This window comes from Onychostoma macrolepis, chromosome 01 (genome assembly GCF_012432095.1).
Source record: "Onychostoma macrolepis isolate SWU-2019 chromosome 01, ASM1243209v1, whole genome shotgun sequence".
In the NCBI taxonomy this organism is placed as follows: domain Eukaryota; kingdom Metazoa; phylum Chordata; class Actinopteri; order Cypriniformes; family Cyprinidae; genus Onychostoma; species Onychostoma macrolepis.
Window position 1 is genome coordinate 14,900,128 of NC_081155.1, and position 12,678 is coordinate 14,912,805.

A 12,678-nucleotide genomic window follows, 5' to 3' on the forward strand; every position below is an offset into this window, starting at 1 on the left:
ACACTCACTGATGGGGCGGAAGCAAACGGCCTAACTGAGAAAGAAATAAAGATGAACATCTGTTAGCCCTCAGGCATCATTTCAAAACGCCTGCAATGAGTAGAGAGAGAACAGAGAGGTGATTAAAACAGAGAGAGAGAGCGAGAGTAGCCATACTCTTGCATAAAAAAGACAAGACGATCAACTTTGGGAAAAGGTTTCCTTTGTTTAAGAATTCATTTATTATTTATTTTATTAATGAGGATAATCTCCATGTATCCTCAGTTATGAGCATAAAATTCTTAGGACAGCTTCATTTCATCTTAGTTCAAACTATTATTGGATACATTGGCCCACATGGTGGTAATGCAATGTTTTGATGAATGCTCTCATGCATGCGCAATTTGTATTTGTCTGCTTATACTATACTACTATACTACTTATACTACTACTACTACTACTACTACAACAACAATAACAACTACTACTACTACTACTAAGAATAATAATAATATTGGGGGAAAAACATTTTTTGCATGTCAGGAAATATTGAAGAAAAACAATTATTATAAAAAAAATATATTATATTTAATTTAGAATAATAACATTTCAAATAATATATTGTTATTTTATATGCATATTAATTATGTATATATTGTATTATTATATATGAGCATATCGCATAAAAGCAGTCAGTATCTGCTGTGACCACCATTTGCCTCACGCAGTGCAACACATGGAGTTGATCAGGTTGTTGATTGTGGCCTGTGGAATGTCGGTCCACTCCTCTTTGCTGGATATTGGCAGGAACTGGAACATGCTGTCGTATACGCCGATCCAGAGCATCCCAAACATGCTCATGTTTCTTGCATGGTGACCATGCTGACCATGCAAGAACTGGGATGTTTTCAGCTTCCAGGAATTGTGTACAGATCATGAGGTGATGGTCGTGGATGAATGGCACAACAATGGGCCTCAGGATCTCGTCACGGTATCTCTGTGCATTCAAAATGTCATCAATAAAATGCACCTGTGTTCGTTGTCCATAACATACGCCTGCCCATACCATAACCCCAACGCCACCATGGGCCACTCGATCCACAACGTTGACATCAGCAAACCGCTCACCCACATGACTGCCATCTGCCCTGTACAGTGAAAACCGGGATTCATCCGTGAAGAGAACACCTCTCCAAAGTGTCAGATGCCATCGAATGTGAGCATATGCCCACTCAAGTCGGTTACGACGACGAACTGCAGTCAGGTCGAGACCCCGATGAGGATGACGATCATGCAGATGAGCTTCCCTGAGACGGTTTCTGACAGTTTGTGCAGAAATTCTTTGGTTATGCAAACCGATTGGTGCAGCAGCTGTCCGGGTGGCTGGTCTCAGACGATCTTGGAGGTGAAGATGCTGGATGTGGAGGTCCTGGGCTGGTGTGGTTACACGTGGTCTGCGGTTGTGAAGCCAGTTGTACTGCCAAATTCTTCTTTGGAGAAGGCTTATGGTAGAGAAATTAACATTCAATTCACGGGCAACAGCTCTGGTGGACATTCCTGCAGTCAGCATGCCAATTGCACACTCCCTCAAAACTTGCGACATCTGTGGCATTGTGCTGTGTGATAAAACTTCACATTTTAGAGTGGCCTTTTATTGTGGCCAGCCTAAGGCACACCTGTGCAATAATCATGCTGTCTAATCAGCATCTTGATATGCCACACCTGTGAGGTGGATGGAGTATCTCGGCAAAGGAGAAGTGCTCACTAACACAGATTTAGACAGATTTGTCAACAATATTTGAGAGAAATAGGCCTTTTGTGAACATAGAAAAAGTCTTAGATCTTTGAGTTCAGCTCATGAAAAATGGGGGCAAAAACAAAAGTGTTGCGTTTATAATTTTGTTCAGTGTGTGTGTATATATATAATGATATTATATTGAAACAATGTGTATTGTGAAAAGTACTATGAATATAAAGTTGACTTGACGTATTGTTATAACAACAACCACAACGATAATATTAATAATAATAATAATTGTAATTTTTTTTTTTGCATGTCGGGAATATTGAAGAACAACATTATATGATATTTAATTTAGAATAATAACATTTTGAATAATATATTGTGATTTTATATGTATATTGATTATGTATATATTGTATTATTTGATATGACCATATCTTTCAACAAGTACATAAACAAACAACTTATCAGTAATATATATATATAATTATGTACTTATTATATTACAGTATATTATATATTTGCTTAAGTTTTAATATGTCTGGTGTCTTTTTTTTTTCTTTTCTTTTTTTTTTTAATTCTTTTTAATCATGCTAGATTGTAATTGTTTTGTCAACATGTCTTTAGATTGCTTTAACATGTTCAGCTGATTCACAGAACATCAAATTGTTATGAGTGGCCACTCAGTGCCGTGTTTTCAGCCCAAATGTGTTAAATTACCCCCTCTAGTCTGCATTCTCTTCCTCATGCCTCAAATCGTCGCTTGTTAGCTCGCCTCTTCGGCAGACTCTCAATCACACATGAGACCTTTGCTTGGTTTGCTCAGGCCCGCGTCTGACATTTCTCATTCTCATATGAAGACTTCACATTTTCCCTCGTCGGTGGAAGTCACTGCCTCGCTGACCTTTCTCTTCCCAAAGCTTTAATTAGGCTCGGCTTGCCTGACCAGCTCCCCGGTTCACCCGTGGTTTGACTTTCCCCCCCTTACCCCGTCGACAAGCTTGTACGCTCGTGTATGTGTCTTTGGAAAGATAATTGCCAGATAACAGGGGTTGATCTTTTTGGGGAAAGAATTGTACTCATGTTTTCATGTAGAGGGAGAGAATGAAAGGATGTGGGCATACAAAGAGAATAAAAGATTAAAAACTTTGAAAGTACATTATAGACAAAAATCTTGTGTCTAAGCTAAAGGATTCCAACATGAAAGACTAATGCTGTCTTTCTGCTTTGACATTTGTTTCTTTATGAAAGGAGGACATTTTCCATTATGCAATATCTCTTATTGTTAATTGATAATTTACAGTTTTGATCTACACTCTTAAAAATAAAGCTTCTATAAGGCGGGTTAGTAAATTATGACAAAAATAATTCATTTTCAATAATTCAATAATTCACTATCCTTTCAAAATAATATTTTTCCACTATAAATAATCTTTTGTGCAATGGAAAGATTCCATGGCTGTTAAAGGTTCTTCATGGAAGCATTCATGCCAATAAAGAACCTGTTTTTTAAGAGTGTAGTATGTAGAACTGTAAGCTTTTTTGATAGTTTTCAAGGTATCCCATGCAAGTGCTGGAATGCTTGCGTTATAATCAGTTTCTCCTGTCGCCTGGCAACCCCACGAGTGCCATCCGCTCCCTCAAAGACAAGCCCTAAAACTGAGCCATCAGCACAATCTTTCAGTCAGAGCACCAGACTGTGCCTCCTGAGAAAGATTTTTAACATTTAGCTGATTTCTTTGTGTTTTTAATCGTCCTAACCTTCAGCAACAGCAGTAAACTGCGCATACTTTGTCTCAGCCACTAGATGGAGGTTATTCTTCAGTGTTGTGAGCTGATGTTTATGTGGCAAGTGTTTTTCATTTACATTAAAATGGGATGTGCTTTTTCTGTATGGAGCAGTCAGCAGTTTTACTTTTGCAGGTTCCATGTCTGAAATGAAAATGCATTTAGGAAATCTGTTTTCTAAATGCATGTTATAGATCCTATTGTTAACTGTTCATCCATGCATGTTTCATTCATTTACAGTATTTATCAAAATATTATAACTGGGTCTTCCACAAAAAAAAAAAAAAAAAAGAAGCTTTTCTCTGGTGATGTATGCAGGATTACTCCAATCATTTAGTCTGCTTGAACCTGCCACTGTAAGCTCACATTCATCTGCCTCCATATTTCTGTGTAAAAAAAAAAATTTATATATAGGCTATATATATTCGTACACTGATTCATTTAAGAAAATTTTCTGTAGATTACATCCAGTGTTGGGGAAAGTTACTTTTAAAAGTAATGCATTATAATATTATTCAAAAAATAATATTGCAAAAATATAACTTTTTTCTTTTTTTTGTAAATTTAAAAGTAATTAATTACTTTACTTGAAAAAGTAATCTGTATGAATATGGAAAATTATAAAGTATGAAAAGTAATCTGTTATTTTATTTTATTTTAATTTACGTTTTGTTAGCTAGTTACCTGAGCCATAAATGCTGATTTATATTTTATTATTAGAATATACTGTGTGTGTGTGTGTGTGTGTGTGTGTGGGTGGGTGGGTGTGTGTGTGTGTGCGTGTAAATACATGTACATATTTTCAAAATATATACTGTAAGTGTGTATATATATTAGTGCTGTCAAATGATTAATCACATCCAAAATAAAAGTTTTGGTTTACATAATATATGTGTGTATACTTTGCATATTTATTATCTACTGTATGTATAAATATACACACATACATTATATATTTTGAAAATATCTACATGTATTTACATGTATATATTTATATAATTTATATTGTACATAAATGCATTTCATATATAAACAACATATGTCATACAGATCTGGCAATTATATGTGGGTGAGTAAATTATGCCAAAATTTTCATATTTAAGAAAAAGGGAGTGAAAATATATTGAGATTGATTAAAAAACGCTTAGTTTTTTCACAGCTCAAACACAAACTATCTCTCTCGCTCTCTCTCTCTCTCACACACACACACACACACACACACACACACAATAACCTGCCTGAGTTATCCCAGCACCCGTTTCCCAAGGCAACCTTAAATAACAGCACCTTGGATGTTTTGTGAACACCTTGAGCGCTCACCTGGGACCCGACACAGCATTTCACCCTAATTGGTCAGTTCTCCTGTGAGCAAACAATAGCCTTAGTTAATAAGGCAATATGGACGGGTTCACCACCTGCATCTCTAATAAGAGCAGAAAAACCCAACAACACAGCTCTGAGTTCAGGGCGCAGATTCAGTCCTCAGATCTGTGGCATCAGCAAGGGAGGAAAAGCAACTTAGTGTTCAGTCATTCCTGTGCTGGATGTGGGGGGAAATGCGGCCCACCTGTACACACCTACAAAGACTGTTGCAGAGATTTGTGTGCGCTGAAAACATAAGCGTAAGCACTGTAAGGTAAAACAGCATGGTTTACAGTTTTTTAATGATGTTTAGCCATCAGAGAAAGAAAGTGCATGTGTGCTACTTCGTTTTGTGTGTGTGTGTGCTTAAATAAGGACTGTATGCGACTGTGCAAGCTTATGTACACATTTTTTAACGAGACTTCATTTTCATCTGATCACAAATTCAATAAGCATAGATTAACTGTCCTCTGCTGGTCAATAATGTTATAATAGCATTAACCTTCTCTGGTACTGTGTTTTCTTATGGCACCCCTCTTCTTCTTCTTATTATTTTTTTAATAGGACTTTAGAAGAAAAAAAACAAGAAAAAAAAAAAAAACAAGTTTGCTGTGCACTGTTGGATTTAACAGGTCTGTCTTTAAACAAACCAATGATATGATTTTAATTTAGTTTTTAAGAAATGTTATCTCCACACTTCATTTCACTTCACACACTTCAGATTTTTTTTTCTTTCTTTCCTTCTTTTTTTTAAAATTATATATATATATATATATATATATATAATTGTATAATTTGTATTTCACTGTTTTTAAATATAATTTATATAAAAATAAGTTTGTTTTTGCCACTTTTTATGTATGTTTACATAGCTGATGCTATCTAAAAATGGGGTTAAAATTGATCGATTTTACATAAATGTTGACAACAGTGTTCACAAGTTGTTAAATATTTTGCTAAACTGAAAAATTGCTGTAAAAAACCCACTTTTTTCCCCCCTTCTTTTGGCTTTATCACTTTTACTGGAATAACAAAAACATAAATTTCTACACAAAAGCAAACATACACTTTTCATTAAAAATATTTCATATTTCTACTTTCATATTGTGAAAGTAAAATCACACACACACACACACACACACACACACACACACACAAATGTCAGTAGGCCTACAATGCTTCTTTTGTTTTTTTTAAACTTGAAAAATGAATATACTTAAATGTATTTGAAATACATTTATTTCATGCTAAGTATACTACAAATACATTTTCATATTCATGTACTTAATAAAATGCCCTGCAATTGTACTTTTAGTATACTAAACTGTTATACTTCAAGTCTGATAAATTGGAACAACTAATTTTGTACTTAATACACTTTAATTGTGCGGAAGTAGTGCTGAAGTCAAATTAAAGACATACTTAGTATATTTGATTGTGCTAAAGTGGAACTATTGCAAGTATACTTTAGGTACACTTTAAATGTTTTGCATTTAAAGGGCTATATTATACAATCTTCATCAAAAGTGACATTAAAACACATTTTAGGCTTATTAATAAGAAATGTGCATTTTGCACAAGTAATACTCCAAATAAAGTTTCATTAAAATTTTATATCAGTAGGTCTCGAGTTATCTGTCAGTAAATATGTTAATAGATTTGAACTGTACTTAGTATGAAATAAATGTATTTTAAATATATTACTTTTTACTAGGGGGGTTTGAAATAATTGCACATTTTCAGTGTAATATTTTTTATTTGTTCGTTCGTTCGTTCATTCTGTGAATCTACTTTGAAAGAGAAATAATTCTCACCCTCATATCATTCCAAACCCAAATTATTATTATGTTATTCTTTTGTAAAATCCAAAAGAAAAATGAATAACTATGAAAGATGAGAGGATAGTGATTGAAACTGAAAAGCTCAATAAAGGACATAAAAGTATTGTAAAAGTAGTCAGTATGACTCATATACTATACTTTTCTGAAGTCTTTATGAGGAACAGATTTAAATTTAAGTAGTTGTTCACTGAGAATCCTCCTAGGGAGCACAACCCCACACTGAGAGAATGTGAGAAACATCGACTTAAATAGATGATCACATTTGGAACATAGTTTGCCAATATGAATATTGCCATCTGAATCAAGCATTAATGCATTTCCTCAATAGGAATTTTTATAGACAATAGCGTCAAACATATCATTTATTTTTAAATATCCATGATAAAATAATTGATTTTTATGAATAAATGACACAAGTATGATTTATGTGGCGATTGTTCTGAAGTGAGATGAACACAGCTGTGTTGTATGGAAAAAAGAAAGAAGACTGCAGTATTGGCTCAACAGTGAGGATGAGATTTAAAACATAGAAAAACAATATTGAGAGATGTATCATAATTATTCATTCAGTTTGCATTTGCTGAAACTTTGTATGTAAATTCATAAACTAAAGAGAAGAGAAATAGTTTTATTTTTTTTTCACAAAACATTTATTATTTTATTTTATTTTATTTTATTTTATTTTATTTTATTTTATTTTATTTTATTTTATTTTATTTTATTTTATTTTATTTTATTTTATTTTATTTTATTTTATTTTATTTTATTTTATTTTATTTTATTTTATTTTATTTTTGACCATTGAATTAAAAAGCTAAGTTCCTTGCTGGGCCTTTGGCACAGTGGTTTCTGTATTTGTGCAGTGGTGCAAAAGCGTCACATGTTTAAGTCTGGCCTACAACATGCTTTGACTCATTCTCCTCTTCCATCTTTATGGTTTTTATCTATATGTAGGCAACATACCTAAAAAAGGAATCTGAATTCCAAGCTCAGAAGACCATTTATCCAAGTCAGGTTAGCAGTTACAAAAAAAAAAAGGCATTCATGACCGACCTCGTTATAGTCAGGATTTACGGGAGTGAGACAATCCAATTAGTTTAAGATGGAGCCGAAACATGTTCCTAATTTCATTAATATTCTATCAGAGGCGACATAGCGCTGCACAGCGGGACTCAAAGATTCTCCACCGCACTCTCTAAGCATCTCTCCAGCCACCTCATCTGCTGCTTCATTAACCTTTGTCTTCCCAGAAACCTCTGCTCTCATGCTTCAAGTCACTGATAGGGACTTAACATACAGAATCAGAGGAAAGATACGGAGGTGGATTTTGCAAGGCTGCATGAGTATGGAGACGGAGAAAAGAAGATAAAATTAATTGCCCTTGGTAATGTGTGACTCACATTATAAAAGAGAAGTCGGCAAGGCCAGTGCAGATCAGCCTTAATTTTATCTAAAACTAGAATTACTTGTTCTTGAATTATCTGCATTTCACTTCATAGTGCTGATCAAAGCTTTGCAAAGTAGGTGTGCGAAATAGCATAATCGGTATTTCATCTTTTTACTACATTTCTTTGGAGCATCCGCAGTGTCTCATGCTCAGGTTCTTTCTTTTCGTTGCTACCTGTGTCTCTCTGTCTCCTTGTGTTCCTTCCATCTATTTCCGCACAACTGAAGGTCAAATGACAGTCAGCGAGACACATGCATCTGGATATTGTATTTTCATATGTCTGCGTCAGGTATAGAAATGCAGATGGGGAGACATTAATCCATAACAGCTTGTATGACTGATATATGCGATTATGTACAGTCTGGTGGATTCTAGCATGATCTGAATACAATCTGAACACGTCTGACTTAAAGGAACAGTTCACACTGAAATGTAAATGTCACCGTTTTTTAGACATCTCGTATTAAAATTGGTTTCCGATGAGTCTAACGTGATCAATTTTTGAAGGAAGTGTCTCTGATTTTATGGCTATGATACACATATCTCTCATTGTGTTGATAAAGCACAAGAAGTATATAACATGTATATGTATAGGTTTTTTTGGATGCCTGTTATCCTATAAAGCTGCATACACCCAATACATTTTGAATCTGTGTTTTTAGAGCAAAGAATGATTGGATAGCATTTACTCTCACAAAGGCAATGTGACACCATATATTTCGGGCTGATGTGGGTTAAATGCTTGGTTTATGTTTACTATTGGATTTACTATTACTATTAAATACAGAAATCTTATTTAATCCAACTAAATCCAATAAATTAAGTTACAGCAAGTAATTTACGTTTTTTATCTATATCTATCTATCTATCTATCTATCTATCTATCTATCTATCTATCTATCTATCTATCTATCTATCTATCTATCTATCTATCTATCTATCTATCTATCTATCTATCTTATCTATCTGTCCGTCCGTCCATCCGTCCGTTTATTTATACATACAGTACATACATGTACACACACCTTTTTTATCAGTGTAGTGTTGTCCACTTACAATCAGAGAAGCTGTAATAGATGTTAATATCAGGTGTATTTTGTCCAAAATTACCTTAAAAGTATTGAAAAATATCATAAAAACTGTTATATATTTCAAGTGTAATCCATACAATACCTTTATGTGAGAAAAGACGAAACATTTAGCATGATAGTCCTAAAGGCTGATTGATTGATTGATTGATTGATTGATTGATTGATTGATTGATTGATTGGTTGGATTGGCATTTTTGGTGCTCCAGGGTTTTCACAATTGTAGTTTATTTAAGGTGGTTTTACATTATCAGTCTGTCGCACTTGGTACAATGAAAGCTTGCTGCCAGCTCAATTCATCTCCAATTCATCTCCAACATCTCAGTACATTGGGGAAAAAATGGTGTAGTAGATACTTTGAAGCAATTTTGGTAGTATAAATAAATTATTACTAGAAATTTCAAGTACCACATTGAATTAAACCTGAAATTGTGAAGTTGAAAAACTAAAATAGTATTTTCATGTACTCCAATAATGTTTCATTTACCAAATATCATCTACAAAAATCATAATTTTTTAACAATGCAGCATATTTTAAACATAGCAGCAATCAGATGTTAAAAGAAAATAAGGTATCCATCAATAGACCAGCCCAAAAAGCACAGCTGATCGGTTGGCATATGGGTCATGTTGGTTGAGTTGGCAGTATTGAGTGATGAGCTGATCTTCTGGGTTCCAGCCACTATGGTTAGCATTAGCATGTCCTGTTTGACGAATGGGCTGGCGAGCTCTGCTGCCCTGCTCTACTTAATAAAACTATTGCCCTGGAGAGCTGTGTCAAGAGCGCAATTGAAATGGAAACCGATTCCGAAGTGGACACTAACGGTTTTATGTGCCCGGAAAGAAACAGGACAGGTCCTTGAACAAGTTGCCGTGACCTATATTACATCAGCAAGAGGGCTATTGATCTGATAATATAATCAAAACTTGTGTCCATAAAGTTGCTATGAGAAAAATTAAGATACGGTTTGTTTAAAGCTTTACAAACCCAAAGGAACAGAAAAAAAAACGAGCCTAAAGCAGTTCAAGCGTTCAGTGATGCTGTAAACCGTGGAGCTCAGACACACAATCCTTAGACCCGATACCTCCAGCTCTCTGTCAATGATAAGGTTTCCAAACGGTTCAGCCTCGCTGATTCAATTATATTTGAGGCTGATTATATTTATTTATTTATTTTCAAAATTCGCACAAACTTAAGACTAGTGGCACACTAAAACAGAAAAGGAAAAAAAAAACTCTAGGGAAATTATAGATTTAACGGTCTGGCTGCACTTTAGGGTGAGTTAAAGTGCGCACGCTCATGCCGTAATGAATTACTCACTGGAGTGTGTTACAAGACTGACAGCGTTAAAGAGATTTATGTTTGTGATCCACTGCGATTATGATGAGATCAGACCAAGCAAATCAGGGATTGGAAATGAAGATATCACATTTAACACGAGCCGTGCTGCCACAACTTTAAAAGTGTTCATTAAGACTTGCAAATTAGGAACACGGTTTGTGAGTTCATCAAATTTATGAGCTTCCTGTCTTGTATGTGAAATACAAATTGAGATGCAGTGTTGATGTTTTTATTTATTGATTTAATTTAATTGTGATTGCATTGTATTTCTTTTTAAGGAAACATTCCAGGTTCAATACAAGTTAAACTCTGTATATGTATATAACCTCTGTATATAACCACGGTTCATATACGTGTGTGTTTATATAACATATTTGTTGTATATAAAATTATAAATTTGAGGCTACATTTATAAATATAGTAACACTTACTATTTAAAATAAGTGTTTAATATATTAATCTATTGCAATAATCTAATAGCATTTATTTTTTCAGTTAATTTATCTATTTAATTAATCTATTTACTAATCTATATATATATATATATTTTTTTTTTTTTTGTTAAATTCCTGTGATTGCAAAATTGTGTTTTCAGTAACCATTGTTTCCAGTCTTCAGTGTCACAAGATCCTTTAGAAATCCTTCTATGTTGATTTGATGCTCAGAAAGCATTTCTTATTACCATAAATGTCTTTAGTGTCACTTTTGATCTATTTAATGCATCCTTGCTGAATAAAATTAATAATTCCTGTAAAATATGTATGTATATATATATATATATATATATATATATATATATATTCACCAGTCTTGTTATTGCAGTCTTTCAACATGTTACAATGTCTATTTGTAGACAGAAGTTCACAGATGTCCCCGAGGGACAGCGAAGCCACTCTTCAGAGACTAAGAAGCTGTTTTCTGTGTTTCAGATCATGCTGCTGACAGATCCAGAGGTGGAGAGCAGTTTGCTCATCAGCTCAGATGAAGGCGCCACCTATCAAAAATATCGCCTCAACTTCTACATCCTCAGCCTGCTGTTTCACCCTGAGCAGGAGGACTGGATCCTCGCCTATGGCCACGACCAGAAGGTGCAGAATCATTTCAGCTAAATCATTCCTGAAAATATAGGAAACAGCATCTAATTATGGCACAGAGCTTTCAGCAAGGCACCGTTCACGCGGCTCTCTAATTATCAAGCTGTTTTATTGCCAAATATAACCAAAGCCAAAGGAAAAACAAATTTATAGTATTTTCATTCTTGATAAAGAACATTGTAGACACAAACTGCAAAGCAAGATGAAACAATAATGAAAGTGTGCGTGCAAATGGATGCTAATCTGTATTTAGGCTTGAAATATGTCCTTAGAAGGCAATTACCAATGCAAGAGGAAATACGTCTTAGAGACAATTTCAGTGAGCTTAAAGTTGGCAATTAAGGCAATTTATGGATCCCCAGTCGCAAGGAATTATCATTAATTATATGGTTTCGAGCTCATGGTTTAGACTAATAAATTATGAAACATTTTTATTCTTCTGAAAAGATTGTTTAAGCATCAGATTTAATCATATCAAAAGATAATTTAACTAGTTAAGATTTGTTTTATATTTATTTATTTATTTTCCTGATGCTGCTGATGAATCATTTTAATTCCTTCCCTCTGTAATTTTGGATTTGATGTGGATTTAAATTATATAATACATTTTTTCTTCCCCAAATGTATATTCTTTTCAAGCATGGAAAAAACAAGAACCAATTCAAACAACAAAACTTTTCACAGTGACATGCAATATGTCAAATAATGATAGTTTCTGGTCTCAAGTGATGGTGTTAAACAGCATTGACTTCAATTTTGACAAATCAACATTGATTTCATCCTTGAAGGAGGGCCACTGACAATGAATTACAATTAAATGAACATAATCAAAAAGAATTATCAGCCAATTGACGGCTAATAGTTGGCTGTTTGCACAATGTGCATGACTAGCCACGGCTGAAAGCCGCAAAAGCAAACAGCATAAAAAGAAAACAATCACTAATGTAATTAAACCCTATCCAAATCTATGCCACACATAAATGCATAATTTAT

The 12,678-nt window shown here is 34.0% G+C and overlaps 1 protein-coding gene across 4 annotated transcripts in view; it reads left to right on the forward strand.

Moving 5' to 3' along the window:
- LOC131544364 (VPS10 domain-containing receptor SorCS1) overlaps positions 1-12,678 on the forward strand; it is a 218,216-nt gene that overhangs the window by 128,415 nt on the left and 77,123 nt on the right. For all 4 annotated transcript variants that reach the window (XR_009272115.1, XR_009272117.1, XM_058782521.1 and 1 more), the window contains exon 4: positions 11,521-11,679. Coding sequence is in view for 2 of the 4 variants with exons in the window: in XM_058782521.1 (XP_058638504.1) it covers positions 11,521-11,679 (159 nt within the window). In the remaining 2 variants the exon portion in view is untranslated. The remainder of the gene's footprint in view (positions 1-11,520; positions 11,680-12,678) is intronic.